This window comes from Gracilinanus agilis, chromosome 4, assembly GCF_016433145.1.
Source record: "Gracilinanus agilis isolate LMUSP501 chromosome 4, AgileGrace, whole genome shotgun sequence".
Taxonomy (NCBI): domain Eukaryota; kingdom Metazoa; phylum Chordata; class Mammalia; order Didelphimorphia; family Didelphidae; genus Gracilinanus; species Gracilinanus agilis.
Genome location: NC_058133.1, coordinates 291,211,802 through 291,232,650, shown reverse-complemented (window position 1 = coordinate 291,232,650; position 20,849 = coordinate 291,211,802). Strand labels below are relative to the sequence as shown.

Here is a 20,849-nt window from a genome sequence, read left to right as displayed (position 1 = left end):
GAAGGATGTTACTTCTAAATTAATTGAGAAACTAATACATAATCTTTACTGCCTCAATTGTGTGTGATGCCCCAATTTCATTATTCCCACATGTGTTTAGCCAACAGAGTAAAACGATATCTAGAGTACCACGTATATTCTTTCAACAAATAGGAATAATATTATTTAATGATGATGGCCAGTATACCTCAATTCTTTCTTTGGTTCCAAGTTAAAACAGAAGAAAGATAAGATCAAGCTGAATTAATTCAAGCATGATACAGATTAAAGTGCTATCTACATCTGGTTACAAAGTCAAAACCTTGGAAATCTAGATATTATGCCCTACATATTGTCAAGTTCTCAAATATTTGGCATATGCAAATGGAAGGCAGTGTTTTATAAGAGGTGGAGCACGTCTTAGGGTTACAAAGACCTGTGTTTGAATCATGTCTCAGACACTCGCGAGTTTTGTGATCCTAGACAAATTATTTAAAATTTAAGCTTCCTCAACTCTAAAATGAGGAGAGTAGGACTAAATGACTTCTAAAGTCTCTCCCAGCTCTAAATCAATGATTTTTATGTCTAGTTTGGTGTCTCATAGAAAGTTCCTGATAACCATTCTATGTAAAGGAGAAGCATGAAGAAACGGTAACGATGACATGGCAACAATGAGGCTATCTCCTTTTATTGAAGAGAAATCTTTATACTTAATAACAGAATTTTTTTAAACCCTTACCTTCCGTCTTGGAGTCAGTACTGTGTATTGGCTCCAGGGCAGAAGAGTGGTAAGGGCAGGCAATGGGGGTCAAGTGACTTAACCAGGGTCACACAGCTGGGAAGTGTCTGAGGCCAGATTTGAACCTAGGATCTCCCATCTCTAGGCCTGGCTCTCAATCCACTGAGCTACCTAGCTGCACCCAATAACAGAATTTTTCATTTGGAATTGGTTCTAAATTATAATATATTACCAAGAGATTAATTTTATATTCTGCAAGGTATCTTATTTTAGAAAAATACTCAATCTAAACACATGAACTGCTAAAGGAGACCTAAACCATCATAAATTGTTATTTTCATAAAATTATGCACTTTTCAAAGAATGTATTTGGAAATGATTTTGAAAATGTTTAATATTTAGTTAAACTCATGGTGTTTTATTTTCCTATAAAATGAGTTTCTAAATTTGTTTTATTCTCATTTAATCCCCATTGCCTAGCCCTTACCACTCTTCTGCCTTGGCTCCAAGACAGAAAGTAAGGGTTTATAAATAAATAAATAGAATAAAATAATATTACTATAGACAATATTAAAAAAATTGGTTTTATTCATTTGCAAAAAAAATTCAAGACTAAAACTTCAAATTGATCTTAGGATATGGTGTCATATACCTAGTCGGTTATAAGTGGTTTTTATGTTGATGAAAATATGTTCATTTGAATTACAATTCCTATACAGGAATTAAGTGTGGCAAGGCAACATATCAATACATTTTCTCTATTCATTTAAATTAAGGGAAATATTTTGCTGTAAACAATGGAAGTAATCACCTCTAATCACAATTCTCAATAACTCCCATCACTTCCATTCTAATTGTTCCAAACACTTAGCAAACTCTCACATTAGTTTTCATAAGAAATGTCAAGTATTTTCATTTCAGTTTTACAAAGTATTCAAATGAAGGCTGATGTTAGAGAAAGTCATTAAAAATGACTTGCTCGAGACCACATTGCAATTTATGATCAGTTTTGGCAATTTCCTGTCTCACTTGGGTTTAGAATCTCTCATCCTATACAATCATGACATGGATTATGACTAAGGGCCTCATACAAACCACATCTAAATGTAAAAAGGCTGTAATCACTCTCTAAAACACATTCCCAAGATGTAATGTTCACAGCAATCCTACCTGTATAAAATCATGGCTTTTTAGGTTCTCTATAATTCTTCTTCTTCCAAATAATCATTTTAAAATCAAATAAGGAGACTCTTATCTCTGTTTGGTATATTTTCATCAATAAACAGAAAAAAACCCGTCAAATTTGAGTTGAAAATATTTTTTTAAAAGGGTCCCAATAGAGATAACATGGAATAATGACTAGAGCACTGGGTTTATTGACCAGAAGACCTGGATTCAAAACTTGCCTGTGATATTCACTACTTGTGATGCTGGGCTAGTCTTATGCCCTCTTTGTGTCTCAAGTGATTCTCTATGAATGATTTTTTAAATTATAGATTACTACTCCCTAGGTTTTTAGGACATCATTCTCTCCTTGTTCTCCTACCAATCTGACCACTTCTTCTCTGTACCCAATGCTGGATCCTCATCTAGATCACACCTCTAAAATATGGCAAAGGGGTCTATCCTGGACCCTCTTCTCTTCTCCCTTTATACTACTTCACTTAGGGTTCTCATCAGCTCCCATGTATTGAATTATTGTCCCTTTGTTTTATATTATTATTCATATAAAATCTATATCAGATTATTTGTTATCTCAAGGAACGGGGGAGGAGAGAAAAGCAAGGAGAAGGAGAATTTCATTCAAACTTTAAAAAAAAAAACAGGTGGTTAAAATTGTTTTTACAGGTAATTAAGGGCAAAAAATAAAATATTATTATTAAGTCCTCTCTAAAGCATTTAAAGCTCTTTATAAACTTTCCAGTCTTCTTGCACCTTAATCATATATTCTTCAGTCCTGTTCTATGAATAACACTTGATATCTCAGTACCAGGCATATCCCACATGTTTATTTTCCCTCCATATTTCTGACTCGTGGCTTCCTTTAACTCCAAACTAAAACCTCACCTTTTACAAAAAGTCTTTCTCAAATAAATCTCTTTTAATTCTAGGGTCTTCCCTATTAATTATTTCCTATGTGTCCTGCATATAGCATGTTTGTATATATTTGCCTGTTATCTTCCCATTAAATTATAAGTTTGTTGAAAAAAATCATAGATGAGCTAGTTGGTGAAAAGAGTTTCCACCTTTGGAGTTCCCTATGCTGAGGAAATCACAGAACATAAGTATCTTATATTTTTGTTAAGAGCCCAGGTTTCCAAGCACAGAGCTATCATTCATTCACTCCTGGGATGGCCAATAGATAGGCTTCTTTAAATTTCAAAAAGAAAAGTTTTTCTCCATCCTCCTCCCTCTGTTTTTTTTCCTTCTTCATTTTTGTCAGGTTGGGAATTAAATCCCACTTTGTAGGGGGCAGCTGGGTGGCTCAATGGATTGAGAGCCAGGTCTAGAAACAAGAGGTCCTGGGTTCAAATCTGCCCTCAGACACTCCCTAGCCGGGTGACCCTGGGCAAATCACTTAACCCCTATTGCCTAGCCCTTACCACTCTTCTGCCTTGGAACCAATATATAGTATTGATTCTAAGGTAGAAGGTAAGGGTCTTAAGGGGAGGAAATTTTCATTTTGTACAGGGTGTCCAAAAGGTCTTAGTGAAATTTTAAGCACTTTTAAGCTTTGCAAACCTTCTGCTATGCAGGTTTTAAAAGGAATAGTCCCAGAGAACCCCACAAAACAATAATACATTCACCCCTTCCCATATAAATCTGCCTCATTTGCCCTTCCCAGGATATAAGTGTGATATACCAACAAATAGGAGGCTCTAGAAGAGCGGTCAATAAATTGTGATAATTGACTATTGTGAAGCTGACAGGACCCTCCCAAGGCCATACTTCCAGTCTCTGGAACCCTAGTAGGTCTTCCCTGAAAATGTTATAGGCAGATAGTTGATTCTTCTTTATTCTGAAAAGCTATCTATAAGAAGGTAAGGAATCTAACAATCTGCCTTGCATAAAGTTAAAAAAAAAAGATAATTAGAAATTTTTCTAAGCAGGTAATAGACCATCTAACTAAGCCTCCAATATGCAGGATTATTATGAGTACAATATAAATCCATATTATATGTAAATGAATTGAATCCTAAAACACTAAAGTAATTTGAATCCAAGCATTAACTCAAAGTACCCATCAAAACCTATATGGCATTCTCTATAGTTTGTTTTTTTAAATAAGAACAAGATTGCTTTCTTCTGTGCCAATCTCTACCTTCTTTTCTAAGTAGTTAAGCATAGTAGGAATAGGAAAATATCAGGGATTTGCCAATTAGGGAACTCTCCCAAAAGTAGGTCAGCACCTACTCTGTTAAGATAGAACATGGGAGACCAAGTGATTTGACTGAGTTACATAGCCAGTAGGTGTCAGAGGGAAGACTTGAACCTAGGTCTTCTTGTCTTCAAGACTAGATCTTTAACCATTATTCCATGCTGCCTCAAAATAGAGGCATAATGTTAGTGTGAGAGAGATAATACCATATTATATGATCCATAATTATCCCCACTCTTTACAGTATTCCCTTGGCCTTCAAAGCAATCAGCTAACAGTAGATTAAAGTCCTTAGAATAATAGCTCTGAAGATTGTGTTTCTCAAAAGATTGTGCTAATAGGGACAGTTAGAAGCCCTGTGCTTAGAGCCCCAGATTTGGAGTCAAGAATACCGAGTTCAGGTCTGGACTCAGACACTTCCTAGCTTTGTGACCCTGAACAAGTCACTTAATCTCGATTTCCTAGGCCTTACCACTTCTGTCTTAGATCTGATACTAAGAAAGAAAGTGTTTAGGGGGAAAAAAAAGATTGTTACTAATTAAACACATTCTATCCTTTGTTTACCAATAAAGGTAGCTTGTTTTTCCAATTGTTGCCCTTCCATTGGATACAACTCAGACCAAAACAGATTATAGAATTAGTTATCATAAGTATATTTAATCAGATATACTCACCTGCCCAGCAAAGAGACCACTGGTATCTTCCAAATATTTACTAAAGGGGTTTGGCTCATAAGTCTCCTCCTCTTCTTTCCTCAATATTATTTTGGATTTTACTGGAACTGGACGAATTACCCCAGGTTTTGTCTTTAGGGGCAAAAAGATAAAATGAAAATTATTAAAAAGTGAATGAAAATATCCTATGTTTGAAGCATTCAAATGTTTATCTCAATTCAGTTGTGTTTAACTTTTCATTCTAAAATAATCTCACTAAGGTAAATGGTGTTGGGGAAGGAGGAGATGAGGAAGATGAAATCAATATACAATAAAAATTCAGCAGTTTTTAAACTTATTCACTAACTTCTAGTATCATGACATTAAAATGCAAACAGTTTTCCAGACAAATAGATTTTCACTATCTATGCCAGTCACTATTATCATCATGCCCAAGACAGTTTTTATCAAGAAGATATCAAGAAATCATCCATACACATTGAAACTGAAATGCGGTAAAAAAAAAAAAACAATCAAAGAAATGATCAACAAACTTGTAAAGTTATTCCAAATAGATACAAGTTCAACAAAAGTTAGTGATATTCTGGCTGCTTAAAAGTATAGTCCCTTTTGGAATGTAATAAATAAGCTCTATTCTGGATATGCTGTTTGCACACATCAAACCCTCAGAGACTGCATTTGTCTCTTAGTTCTTATAGGACCAGGTAGGTTTTGAGTCCTGAATTAAAAAACAGCTTCATAATATTTTTCTTGCCTTGGTCATAGACTGGGGAACAAGGGGATAGAAGGGGATGAAAATCTTTCATATATATGCCAATTGTAGAAACCATGGGAAACACTGGAGACAGAGAATTTCAGATGATGTAGCAGATAATGTTTTAAAGGTGAAGTCAAGAAAACCAGGGTTTAAATCCTCCCTTATACACTTAAGTTGGGTGATAGTGAATCAGTCACTTAGCCTGTGTCTGTTTCAATTTGGTGATCTATAAAATAAGGATAATAATGGCATCTCCCTCACATGCTTGTTGTGAAAAACAAATGAGATAACATTGGTACACCCTTTGCAAACCTTAAAATGCTGAGTAAAATCTTCTTGTTTATATGCTCAGATTGAAGGGGATTTTAAGAATAGTAATTCATTTTTCAAAGAAAAGAAATAGGAACTAGCTATCTAGCTCTCTTCAAAAATTTCCTAAAGATCACAATGAAGTATACCCATCGAAGAACTCTAAACAAGATAGAGAAAGGAAGCCCACCTCTATGGGGACCCCTTCCACTAAGAGAGACTGCAACCTGTTTCTAAATTGTTTCTAAATTATAGTTTTAGAAGTTTGTACCACAAGGACCCTTAGCTACAAAGGGCCAAGGTTAGGATACCTGAACCTAGAACTTTTCAACTCCAAGTGCTGCATTCTATTCTGCCATGCTATCTATAAATTTACAATAAATTATCAACATGACAACTAATGGAGGACCATCAATGAGTCCTATCAAATTTCACTTTTCTCATATTCTTTTTTATGTTCTTCCCTGACCATGAAATTTTAGGTACCAGTTAGCAAGCGGAAGGAGAGTGGAGGATTAGAGACCATTCTAAAAGTCTGTCAAATGTCCTTGAAAGGAATGAATGAATGAATAGGCACTTTTGAAAGCTTTACTATTTGTCAGAAGCTGTATTAAGTTCTGGGTATAACAGAGACAGCAGTGATTTAGTTTTATTCACATTAATGTAGACCTTTCATAGAAAACATCTCTTCATTCAATTAAAGACTCAAAATTTCTTTAAGAACTACTAGCACCAAACCTAGCCAATTCTTCACTTGTCCCCTTCTCTCATAATACAAAATATTAATATAGCACATTAAATACTTCCCTTATAACCTTGTGATGCTGTTAAATATTATTTTTACTTTATAGGTGAGAATTTGGTAATCACAGAGTACCCAAGAGTATATAGCCAGGAACTGTAATAGCAAAAACACTAGTGGACAAAAATTAAAGGAATAATAGTGATAAAAGAGGAAGGAAAGTTAGCCTTGTTTATAGATGGCATGATAATATACCTAGCAAACTCAGAGAATCAGCAAAGAAAGTTAGTCCTTCAGTAAAATATTAGAGTAAAAGAAATAAATTCTCAAAGACCATCCACATTTCCATTATAATAATAAAAAACATGGAATAAATATGAGAAACATCATAAAAAATCTAGATGCAAATCTACCTAGACACACAGAATATTAACATAAATGCATCTATAAAACACTCTTTAAAGAAATAAAGAATGATAATTACCTAAAGAGATAGTCACTATATATGTTTGTGATATACCAATATATTTCAAAGTAAATGTTAATGATATTTTTGTTTTCACATTGTCTATACTTCTAGTAGTTTTCCCTACCTCTCATAGAGGTAGTTCTTAAAACAAATATTTTTAAAGAAAATAAAATGATCAAGAGAAAAGAATACGTTAAAACCATTCAAGACATTGCAAAATATGTGATTTTCCTTTTTAGTAGATTTCCTGTCTCTGCAAAGGAATAGAATTGAGGTAAAGATATATGTTTTTATATTCTTCTCTGAAGCTGTGTTTGTCATTTGTAATTTGGCAGCATTTGCTTTTTATTGTTTTATCTTTTTTTTTTAAATTTTTTTCTATGTGCATTTTTGTCTTTTCTTGACTACTTACTCTATCAGTTCATCTAAATATTTCCAGGCTTCTTTGTGTTCATCATATTTATTGTTTCTCACAGCATAGTAATATTCTACTTCTATTCAGTTAATAACAAATGCCCACTGTTGTTAGGCATCTTATTAAGTTCTAGGGATACAAGAAAGGCAAAAGACAATACTTGCTCTGAAGAAGCACATTGTTGGGGAGACAAAATGGAAATAAGCATTTACAAATAAGCTATAGAAAGAATGAATTGAAAATGATAGCCTGAGGGAAGGCTCTAGAATTAAGGAATATAAGGAAACGCTTCCTATATAAGTATGATTTTAGCTGAGTCTCGGTGGAAGTCAGGGAAAATATCAGGAGATACAGAAGAAAAACGTTTTTACCTAATCAAAAGTTGTTGAGTTCTATTTTTTAAAGCCAGAATTTCATCCTTGGATTTTGGTCATCCTCCTTCTGGTCTGACTTTCTTTGTAGGTCATCTTTTGCCTTCTTTGCTTTGTTTTTGAGCTGGTCAATTTTCACTTTTTTTTAACATTTAATAATTTTTATTTTTTTGAAAAGTTGTCATGGTTACATGATTCATGTTCTTGCTTTCCCCTTCATCCCAGCCCCTCCCCCATAGCCGATGCACATTTCCACTGGTTTTTACATGTGTCATCAATCAAGACCTATTTACAAATTGTTGATAGTTGCATTGGTGTGGTAGTTTCGATTCTACATCCCCAATCATGTCCTCCTCAACCCATGTGTTCAAGCAGTTGCTTTTCCTCTGTGTTTCCACTCCTGTAGTTCTTTCTCTGAATGTGGATAGCGTTCTTTTCCATAAATCCCTCAGAATTGTCCTGGGTCATTGCATTGCTGCAAGTACAGAAGTCCATTACATTCTAATTTACCACACTATATTGGTCTCTGTGTACAATGTTCTACTGGCTTTGCTCCTTTTGCTCAATTCCTGGAAGTCTTTCCAGTTCACATGGAATTCCTCCAGTTTATTATTCCTTTGAGCACAATAGTATTCCATCACAAGCATATACCACAATTTGTTCAGCCATTCCCCAATAGAAGGGCATACCCTCATTTTCCAGTTTTTTGACACCACAAAAAGCACGGCTATAAATATTTTTGTACAAGACTGATTATGATCTCTTTGCGGTACAAACCCAACAATGGTATGGCTAGATCAAAGGGCAGGCAATAAAGCCCTTTGAGCATAATTCCAAATGGCTATCCAGAATGGTTGGATCAGTTCACAACTCCACCAGTAATGCATTAATGTCCCAATTTTGCCACATCCCCTCCAGCATTCATTACTCTCCCCTGCTATCATTTTACCCAATCTGCTAGGTGTGAGGTGATACCTCAGAGTTGTTTTGATTTGCATTTCTCTAATTATTAGAGATTTAGAACAGTTTCTCATGTGCTTATTGATACTTTTGATTTCTTTATCTGAAAATTGCCTATTCACGTCCCTTGCCCATTTATGAATTGGGGAATGGCTTGATTTTTTTATACAATTGATTTAACTCCTTGTATATTTGAGTAATTAGACCCATGTCAGAGTTTTTTGTTATAAAGATTTTTTCCCCAATTCGTTGTTTCCCTTCTGATTTTGGTTGCATGGTTTTTGTTTGTACAAAAGCTTTTTAATTTAATATAATCAAAATCATTTATTTTACATTTTGTAATTTTTCCTAACTCTTGCTTGGTTTTAAAATCTTTCCTTTCCAAGAGATCTGACAAGTATACTACTCTGTGTTCACTTAACTTATTTATAGTTTCCCTCTTTATATTCAAGTCATTCGCCCATTCTGAATTTATCTTGGTGTAGGGTGTGAGATGTTGATCTACCTAATCTCTCCCATATTGTTTTCCAATTTTCCCAGCAGTTTTTGTCAAATAGTGTATTTTTGTCCCAAAAGTTGGGCTCTTTGGGTTTATCATACACTGTCTTGCTGACATCACTTACTCCAAGTCTATTCCACTGATCCTCCCTTCTGTCTCTTAGGCAGTACCATACCTTTTTGATGACTGCTGCTTTATAGAATAGTTTAATATCTGGTACTGCTAGGCCCCCTTCCTTCGCATTTTTTCATTTTTTTCATTATTTCCCTTGATATTCATTATCTTTTATTCTTCCAAATGAACTTTGTTATAGTTTTTTTTTCTAATTCAGTAAAAAAGTTTTTTGGTAGTTTGATAGGTATGGTGCTAAATAGGTAAATTAATTTGGGTAGAATGGTCATTTTTATTATGTTAGCTCATCCTACCCATGAGCAATCAATGGTTTTCCAATTGTTTAGATCTAGTTTTAATTGTTTGGAAAATGTTTTGTAGTTGTTTTCATGTAATTCCTGTGTTTGTTTTGGTAGATAGATTCCTAAGTATTTTATATTGTCTAAAGTGATTTTAAATGGTGTTTCTCTTTCTACCTCTTGCTGTTGTGATGTGTTGGAAATATATAGAAATGCTGATGATTTATGTGCATTTATTTTGTATCCTGAAACTTTGCTAAAGTTATTGATTATTTCTACAAACTTCTTAGTTGAATCTCTAGGATTTTTTAAGTATACCATCATATCATCTGCAAAGAGTGATAGCTTAGTCTCCTTATTGCCTATTTTAATACTTTCAATTTCTTTTTCTTCTCTAATTGCTACTGCTAGTGTTTCTAGTACAATGTTAAATAATAGAGGTGATAATGGGCATCCTTGTTTCACTCCTGATCTTATTGGGAAGGCTTCTAATTTATCCCCATTGCATATAATGCTTGTTGATGGTTTTAGAAATATACTATTTATTATTTTTAGGAAAGTCCTTCTTTTCCTATACTTTCCAGGGTTTTCAATAGGAATGGGTGCTGTATTTTGTCAAAGGCTTTTTCAGCATCTATTGAGATAATCATGTGATTTTTGTTTGTTAGATTGTTGATATGGTCAATTATGTGGATGGTGTTCCTAATGTGAACCATCCTTGCATTCCTGGTATAAATCCCACCTGATCATGGTGGATGATCTTCTTAATTACTTGCTGGAGTCTTTTTGCTAGTATTCCATTTTAAGATTTTTGCATCTATGTTCATTAGGGAGATTGGTCTGTAGTTTTCTTTCTCTATTTTTGATCTACCTGGCTTTGGAATCAGTACTATATTTGTTTCATAAAAGGAATTTGGTAGGACTCCTTTGCTTATTATATCAAATAATTTGTATAGTATTGGAATTAGTTGTCCTTTGAATGTTTGATAGAATTCACTTGTGAATCCATCAGGCTGTGGCAATTTTTTCTTAGGGAGTTCTTTGATGGCTTGTTCAATTTCTTTTTCTGATATGGAATTATTTATGTATTCTATTTCTTCTGCTGTTAATCTAGGCCATTTATATTTTCAATTTTTGCTTTTAAGACCTTATTTTTCTTGTTTTAGTTCATGTATTTCCTTTTTTCAAATTGTCTTCAGCCTCTCTTTATCATTTTTTTGAGTTCCTGAAGTTCTTGAGTTAATTGAATTTTGAGATCTTCCAAAGCCTGTGTCCAATTCACTGGAGCTTCCTGATCTTCTATTTCATTTGTTCTTTTTTTCACTTCCTGGAAAGAAGCTATCAATTGTAATTTCTTTTCTCTTTTTCTTTTGTTTACTCTTGTTTTTTCCTTCTCTGTTCTCCTAGGCTAAGCAGATGGATTTAATGAGCTTTGATGAAAGATCTTCCCTCAGTTAGCAATGGAAGTTTGTAGTTACTTTCTCTGCAGTCTGTGAGGGAGGGGTGTTGGAGTTTCCCTGCCCTCTGAAGACTTCTTGTCTGTCCAGTTGATGGGTTTAAGCCTGGACTGGGTTAGTCTATAGTGCTTAACGTGCCCTGCAGCTAAAACCTGGAGAGAAAAAAGGGCGGGGTAAGATGGTGTATTTTTGCTGAGCTGTCCAGCAGTAGGGTCCCCCTGCTCTGTCCTGCTGTTAGACCTGGTTTTCTTTCCTCTCAAAGTCCTTTGTTCTCTATCTTGGTGTGGTAAAACACGTAGGTCTGAAGTTTTGCTCCATATAAGCTGCCATCTTCTGAGTGTTTTTGCTGTGTTTCTCTGCCTTTCTCCTCTAGCCACCTCCCTGACCTCTGTGTTCAACTCCTTGAGTCCAGTGCCAACAAGGCCCTCTATCCAGGCTGGTGTGTTTGCCTGTTGGAGATTTCAGGGGCCACTTGAGGTTCTGCACAGCCCATAGCAGAGTGGTCCTGGGATTCCCTTTCTATACCCTCAGACCCAACAGTTCAAGAATTCAAGCCTTTCTCTTGCCATACCTTTTGAGCTGTCCAGCAGTAGGATCCCCCTACTCTGTCCTGTTGTTAGATTTGTTCCTCTTTCTTCTCAAAGCACTTTGTTTTCTATCTCGATGTGGAAAGGGTGCAGAGGTCTTAAGATTTGCTCTTTCTAAGCTGCCATCTTCCCAGAATTCCAGTCCCTGGCACTTCGAAAGTACTTAATAAATGTTAAATTTCCCCCTTCCTCTTTTGCCCCTACCAGAGTTCCTGAAATCTCAAGTTTTAAGCCATTCTTCCAAAATATGGGAACTGAGGGAGGAGGAGGTACTGAATGAGTCCATTAAGGATTAGAGTTAATCATTCACTGTTGGTAATTAATCAGATTATTACATTGTTAAGTATCTTGTTTCCTAGATCTGGGAAAAGAGTTTAAATTGCTTTATTTCTTGCAGATAATTTCTATTTAGGGGAAGTTTGAGAATTTTTGATGAATGGAGTAAATATATAGTTCTCCATCTCTTGGGGTCACCTGGTCACTTTGACTATTTTGCCAGTATGATATGAATGAAGATACTATCTAAATTAACTTGTGGATTTAAATCTACACCAATCAACCTAACAAAGGGGGCTATTTTATATATTTAGAAAAAATTCATTTGGAGGAACAAACACTAAAAAAATATAAGAGAAATAGTGAATAAAAAGAGAAAAGAGTATTTTCATAAATCATTACATATCCTTAGTCATCAAAACTATTTGGCACTAGTATTAAAAGATCAATAAAAGAGTCTAGATAAGGTAGAACTTAAAACAACTGAATTCAATAACAGTATTCAATCTAGATGAATCATAAATTATTTGGGAAATAACTCATTTCACAAGAACTACTAAGAAAAAGAATAGGTTGACTTCAACCAGGTTGAAACCATCTTTTATAATTCTTAATAAGGTCAAAATGTATATGTGATCTGATTAGAAGTCTTATCACTAAATTTTTTAAAAGAAAACCAAATCATATATTTTTCACAGCTATGGTTAGGGAAAGAGTTCTTAACTAAAACTTAGATTCCATCTCAAAAAATAAATAAATCATTTAAGTTACATAAAATTTAAAAGCCTTTGTACAAAATAATTAATACAACTAATAAGTAAATATATCAGAAATATGTCTTTGAATCAGCCTCTGATATCTCTTATGTTTAACATAAATAGCAAATTAGTAATAACAAAGAGGGAAAGAAGAAAGGAATGGAGAGGAAGGAAGGAAGGGAGAAAAGGAGGGAGGGAGAGATGCTAGCTGCTAATGAAGGTTCTAAATAAAAAATATAATTATAAATCATATTATATATTATAAATATTATATATAATAAATAATATATAAAAATTAAAAGGAGGCATTTATATTGTATCTGAAAGGAAATCACTGTACCTTCTTGAATGGGAGTGAATTGTAGAGAGGAGGGAAGAGGACATGATCAGATTCATCCTTCAGAGATACTTATTTGAAAGGGAGATCAGTCAAGAGACTATTTTAATTATCCAGGTGAGACATGATAAGGACCTCAACTAGGATGGTGGCCATACAAATGAAGAAAGGGAGGGATATGAATATGATAGGTATTAGGGAACCAAGACCTGACAATTAAATGGATATGAGGAATGAAGGAAAAAAGGGTCCAGAGTCACAGTAACTATTCCCTCTTCCCTAAACTCCTGGGTAATTGAAGGAAGTCCATGATACATTGAATCATTTAATCCTTTTCTCTTTCCTGATATTCACTCACTGACTGTTCAGTTCACTTTGAAAAACAAGTAGAGCATATCTTTTTTTTTCCCCTCATGGCCAGATATCAATGTGTTCTTTATTTTACCCTTTAGAGATATAGAACAGTTTGGAAAGATTTCACCAAAAGCCCATACCACAAAGCAATGTCACAGGCTGAATGCCAGACACCTAAAAGCCTTCTCACTATATACTGGTTCCATCTTTAGGGCCTTCCTTGACCTGTCATTGTAGCTGTGTCCCATTTAACTTTATCCATCAGTCTTCTCATAAAAGGAAAGCTAGCAGACTTTTCACCTTTAATTTCTAATCAAAATTCTGCTCTTGCTGACTTGACTCTTTCTGTACTCAATAGGACTCTGGCTCTCTGGCTCTGGCAATGAAAAGCAATCTAATTTATTAAAGCCATGTCCATGCTAAAAATATGGGAAATTATAGAATATTGGGCTAGCAGTGATTTCAAGGGGTCAACTAATATATCTCCATTATGAAGCATGATTACATAGAAACCAAACCAAATAAACAGATGCCTTTTATTAATTTGGGACCCATATAGACTAGAGAGAGTATCCAAAAATGTTTACTGAATTAAACTGAATACTCAATGATCACAGGGAAAGAAATTCCACAATCTTCCCCTTTGCTTATTACATAGATTAGTGGGAGGGAAATGAGTACATAATGGGAATTGTGAGAATATCTCAATGAAATAAATCACTTGTCCAAAAATGAAAGGATGAGATCTAAAGTGTACCAGGTGGTCCCATGGAGTCTTTCAGAACCATGTTAACAACCTCTCAGAGGCAATGAAAACACAGCTGTAGACAACAATGAGTCCACCAGATTTTCCTGGCTGGAAATGTCTACCACTGCTGTGCCACTTTGGGATGTCTGTCATTATTACCCTAGTTGAAAGACATTATCTGCTCTCCTGAGCATATCCACTCTCCATGAGATGCTATGGTTCAAAAAATGAAGATGACCCAGATTGAGTACTGTACAATCTTATGTTTAATCAAGATGTACTCCCACCACAAATAATTTCCATCATTTACAAGGCACTATATGAGATGCAAAGATGAGTAACACACAGATCCTGTGCTCAAGGATTTTATAGTCTAGCATAGAGAGAAGGTAGGTAGACAAATAACTAAAAAAAAAAACCAGGGCAGAATATGATGGGAGATATAAACTGCTTTGGGTTTTGAAGGAGGTAGCTTGATATCCAGTTTGAAAGACTGAAGAAAATGTTGCTGGAGGAAGTGATCATCATTTGTATATTTTGGTCTGACTCTCAGGACCAAGTTTGTTACATCTTCCCTTGATCCCTGGGTCCTCATGTATTCTGAGGGAGTTGAAGTGACCCTTTTCACTGTTATCGGACTCAAACCCCGATCAGTTATGATGTAGCCTTTTATTTTGGAGCAATAATTATCATCAAATTCTTTTTTAAATAATTAATTCATCTGTTATATTAAAATATCCAATTAATTCACTTTCTCCCCTTTTCCCCATTAAAGAAGGCATCATTTGACAAAAATATATATATAATATAAAATTATGTCTTATTATCAATTTTTTCTCTGTAGGTGAACATAGATAATTCATTCTTTAAACAATATTTCTATTGTTATATATAATGTTTTCTTGGTTCTGATCATTTCACTCTTCATAATTTCCTACAGGTCTTTCCAAAGTTTTCCCAAATTGTCATTACTTATAGCCCAGTAGTACTCCATCCTAATCATATGCCACAAGTTGTTTAGCAGTTCCCCAATTGATAGGCATTCCTTTTAGTCTCCAGTTCTCTGCCACCAGAAAGAGAGCTGCTTATACATATTTTAGAACATATAAGGTTTTTTCCATTTTCCTTATTATATCCTTGAAATAAACCTAATAGTGACATTGCTAGGTCAAAAGGTATACACAGTTTTGTAACTCTTTGATTATACTTCTAGATTTCTCTCTAAAATGGTTAAATCAATTCATAGTTCACCAAAAGAGTCTTAATGTCCCCATTTTTCCACATCCCCTCCAATATTTGTCATTCTTCCCTTTTATATTTTAGCCAATCTGATAGGTGAAATGATATCTCAGAGTTGTTGGGGTTTTTTTTGCATTTCTCTAATCTATAATGATTTAGACTCTAAATTTTAGAGCATTTTAATATAATTATTCATAGCTTTTTTCTTCTTCCAAAAACTGCCTTTCATATCTAAAATATCATATACTCAACTAAAAATTAGTAAAAAAAATGGATAATTTTAGCAAAGTAGCAGGTTAAATAATAAACCAAAATAAATCATCAACATTTCTATATATCACTAATAATGTCCTGCAAAAAGAGATAGTAAAAGATAAGCCTTTAAACTAATCATAAATAGAATAAAATGCCTGGGAATATATCTGCAAAACAAACACCAAAACTATATGAACAAATTTATAAAATACAATAAAACAAATAAACCAAATTTAAGTAATTGGATAAGTAGTAATTGTTTATGAGTGAAGAGAGTCAATATAATTAAAATTACAATCCTAACTAATCTATTTATTCAATGCTGTCCCAATTAAATTACAAAAAAGTATTTATTGAACTAGAAAAATAACAATATTCATTTGAAAAATGAAAGGTCAAGAATAGCAAAGCAATTAATGAAAAACTGAACAGAAAGGTGGTATGGCATTACCAGATATTTGAACTATATTATAAAGCAGTAATGATCAAAGTTACTAAGAAATGGAAAAGTAGATCAGTGGAACAAAATAGAAATACAACATGCACTTGTAAAAGATTATACTAACCTTGTGTCTGGCAAAAGTAAAGATGCATGTTTTTTAAATACTAGTTGGTAAAAATATTTGGGGAAATTGGAAAGCAGTCTGGTAGAAAGTTGGTATAGACCAATATCTTATACTATTTATCAAAATGAGATCAAAATGGATATATGACCTAATCTTAAAGGGAGATATCATAAGCAAATTGGAAGAAGAGGGAACATGATATCTATCAGATTTATGGATAGGCAAAGAATTTATGAATAAACAGAGATAGAAAGCATTGTGAGATATAAAATGGATAATTTTGAATGCATTTGAATAAATTTCATTAAAAAGCTTTTGTATAAATAAAACTAATAGACAAGATTTGAAGGAAATCAATAAGTTGGGGGAAATATTTAAGTTTCTTAAATAAAGGTCTCCTATCTAAAATATACAAAAAAACATTGTAAAATATATAAGAATATGAGTATTTCCTCAATTGATAAATTGTCAAAAGATCTGAACATCCAGTTCCTTTTAACCACTTAAAGGTATAGCAAAATCAAGCATATAAACATTTCTCTGAGAACTTGAAGAAACTTCTCTTCCACTCAATGGCATCTTATTCCAAGAGGAAGAGAGAGAGAAAGGAAGTATAAATCTTGAGACCTAAGTAACATACAGCAATGGCCCCAACAAATTCATGTCTAGAACTGGCACAACGGCCAGATCAATTCTTACACTGGGTTGGGAACCTGAAAGTCATTCCTAAAGATCTCTCCTTCCTCCCCAGATCATCAATAATTCACTGAATGAGAAACTCATACTAAGCTCTCATTCCTAACTTTTTGGCTTGTTCTGCCAGTCTTTTGAAACTCCTTAAATTAGAGACTACATTCCCTTCACTGTTCACCATGAGTGAAGGAGTCACCAAGATCGAAAGAAGAAATGTGACAAAAAAGACTATAACTTAAAGTAAGAGGTCTTTTGAATTCCTCGACAATGAAAAATCAAAGTTGTCTATGTGGAATAATCTTATATAACCCTACAGGTATAATCATAATCAACCCCAAGTACTAAGTTTTATATCTTTAAAAAACAAGAGAAATTATAAAGTTTACTAAATTTTGCTTCTTGATTAGCACTCTACAAGTGTCTTATTTGGTGCTTATTAAAATGCCTCCATCAAGCCAAAGGAAAAAAAAAGAGAAAAAAACTTTCAGACTCAAAAGGATATATGCTCCATACAGAGCTTTCCAGAATACATGGAGTTTTCTCCACAGGTACTTAGGAGGTAAGATCAAATTAGCATCTACTACTCAGATGAGAACATAATCCCCTTAGTTAAAAATACTTTCATGATTCCCTAAGTTCATCAGGCCATCCAACTAAAGCCTGAATGAAATTTTTTATAACAAAATTTCTCTAGATATCCCTGTATCATAGACAGTCTCATTAAAAGTCCAGACAAATATCCTCTGGGCTCTTATTCCAAAAAACATCTGAAACTCCCCACCAATGAATCCTTATAACATCATGGATAATGAAAATAGAATTACAGATTGACCCAAAAAAAAAGAAGTAGTCTTAGAAAAAATAACAAAACAAAGTCAAATAATCCCCCAAACCAGCCCGGCTGCCTAAAAAGGAGCAAAGCAGTATCAGGCGATTGCTTGGGATTTGGGGGCACTCAAATCAACTTTACCCTATCAACTTGTAGGACATAAGGAAAGCAAGCATTCTAGTAAAATAGCAAATATGAACACTTCTTAATTAAGCATCCCACATATCTCATTAAATTTTATATAAAAAAGGATTCAGTAATTGGCAAATATCAGTTTCTAAACATGCAAGAAATAAATGAACAAAAGCAAAATTTGCAAAATTACCTTACAAGAACTGTCTCATAAGAAAACATACACTGGGAGGAGGGGGAAAAAAAGGAAGGGTATTAAGAGCCTAAAAAAAAATTTCCAATTTCTCTAAGGTATCCAAAATATAAAGCCTTGAATAGAGAATCTCTTCAGAGATCTCTCTAAAAGTGAAGAGCTTATGATCACCCTAGTGCAAATAGCAATAATATGGAAATAGGTCTTGATCAATGACACATGTAAAACCCAGTGGAATTGTGTGTTGGCTATGGGAGGGGGTAGGGTGAGGGGAGGGAAAGAACATGAATCTTGTAACCATGGAAAAATAACCTTACTTAATTAATTAAAATTTTCCAAATTCAAAAAAAAAAGAAATAAAAAAACAATAAAAGTGAAGAGCCTAATTTTATCCAAGATGAGTCCCTATATGTAATATTAATGCTCTGGGTCCATTCTTTCTTTCCAAACCTGTTTCAACTCCTCCTCTGGCTTCTTAGGTACTTTTAGGGGTTGAGAAATGCTTTCTCCATTCCATCAATTCAAACCGTCCACCCCAACATATATTTTGCTCACTTTTGGAGCCAATAACTACCACTTCAGTTCCATTTAATCCCTTAACAATTGGTAGATTTTACAAAAGATATTTATTTCATAGATATAGTGAAAATATAAAAACATTTCCCTTAGTACCTCAGGGACATAATCTTTGTCTCTTAGAGGGGAGTTAAGGAACTGCTCTCAAAATTTAGTCAGGTAATCTTAAATACCATTATTTCCCTTCAAGTTCATGTCTATATATGGCAAGGTATTAGGCTCAGAACTTTGTTGAGTTCTTACATAAAACTGATCCCTTTGAGTTCATGTCCAGATGTTATGTTCTCAGCCCTTGTTGGGATGGATTCCTGAAAGTTCCTCTCCCCAAAATACTTCTTGTTCCTCAGGGTGTCCATACTGTACTGGATGCAAGATTTGGACTCTTGAACAGTGGAATGCCAGGAATGTCCCCTTGACCTAAACCTAAGGCTACACTTCTTTTACTAGCTTCCTTAAGAGTGCTGAGGCAAGAAGTGTGTAAATTGAAAGTCAATATAGTTTTTTGAATGTCTCTGTATCGAATGAAAAAACCTCCTCTTCAACATGTGATTAGCTGACTAATTAGCTGATGGTTATAAAGTGTCTTTACATGTTATAACAGTCTGTCTCTTCAAGACATTTCCTTTATACATCATCAGGGTTCTCTCAAAAGCAGTTCCATAGTGTACTCCATGTGGAGATACCTTGTTCTCAAGCTGAAAAGTCTGTATATATTTTAGACCCCTTTTACATCATCTGATCTTAAAAATAGATAAGATTTCTGCGTGTTTTGATTGAGTAAAGGGAGAGGGCACTGCAAATGAAGAGAATAAGATGAACAAAGAGATGGAAGCAAAAAACTGCAGGATATGTCTAGAAATAAATAGTAGTCTAATTTGTCAAGAGCAGAGGAAAGATGTAAGTAAAGAGTTATCACTGAAAGGCTATATCCCAAAGAGGAAAGAGTCCTACAGAGACAAAGAATATAGCAGTTCTTTATGTAATGGCAAAAAAAAAATGACACAAAAAGGATACACGTAAGTTGAGAAGTGACTGAATAAATTGTGGTATGTGAATATTACCATGCTATTATGCTGAAAGAAATGTAGAAATAGATTGCAAAAAGATATGGAAAGATTTGTATGGGCTGACACAGAGTGAAGCAAACAGAATCAAAGAACAATTAATCCAATAATATCAATATTTTAAAAAATGAATAATTTTGATGACTTATATAAACTGACAAAGAATAAAAAGAATAGACTTGGAGGAACAATATGCAATAACAACAATAAAGAACTTCAAAAGCAGTAAGAATTTTGATCAGTGAAATAACTACTCATGTTTTTTTTTTTCTGGAAAGTTTTCTTTATTGAGATTTATCCTTGAGTAGAATGCCCTAACTTTTATTATTATTATTGTTTCATCTCTTTTTCCCTTTTTTATTTATTTTATATATTTTTTCATGGTTTCTGCCCCCCACCCCGTACCCTCCACTCTTTCCTCCCCACTTCAGAAGCCAACAAGCAGTTCCACTGGGTTAGACATGTATCATTGTTCAAAACCTATTTCCATGTTATTGATATTTAACTAACCACGAATTAAGAGAACTAATAACAAAACACACTCTCAGAAAAAATAATTTTCTGAGAAGAGATAATGGACTCAGGGTGAAGAATGAGGCATATATAAATATAGATAAACACACATTGGACTTAGCCAATGAGAAAATTTATTTGGCTTGAGCAAGCATACTTGGTTTTCTTTTTTTTTTATTTCCAGGGAGGTGGGAAGTGGGAGAGAGAAAATAAAGACATCTTAATTAGAACTTAATTTTAAAAGATTAGGCTGAGGAACATTGGAAAGTTATAAGGGAGGATCTTTTATTTATGTATTTTATTTATTATTTTTTTATTTTGAATATTTTCCCATAGTTTTATGTTCTTTCCCTCTCCCTCAACCTCCCAAACCCCCCACGCCCCATAGCCGACACACAATTCCACTGGATTTTACACATATCATTGATTAAGACTATAAGGGAGGATCTTGACAGTGGATCAATGACTCAAGATTAACCTTAGGCTCACAAATTCAGAGATGGACGGAATCTTGGAAGTCTTCTAGGCCACCCCCATTCCCTTAAAGATGAGGAAATAGTTAAAATTTT

The 20,849-nt window shown here is 34.0% G+C and overlaps 1 protein-coding gene across 1 annotated transcript in view; it reads right to left on the bottom strand.

Annotated features, from left to right (window-relative positions):
* LOC123247083 (muscular LMNA interacting protein) overlaps positions 1–20,849 on the bottom strand; it is a 217,887-nt gene that overhangs the window by 99,037 nt on the left and 98,001 nt on the right. The window contains exon 11 of the mRNA XM_044675880.1: positions 4,772–4,903. Coding sequence (XP_044531815.1) covers positions 4,772–4,903 — 132 coding nt within the window. The remainder of the gene's footprint in view (positions 1–4,771; positions 4,904–20,849) is intronic.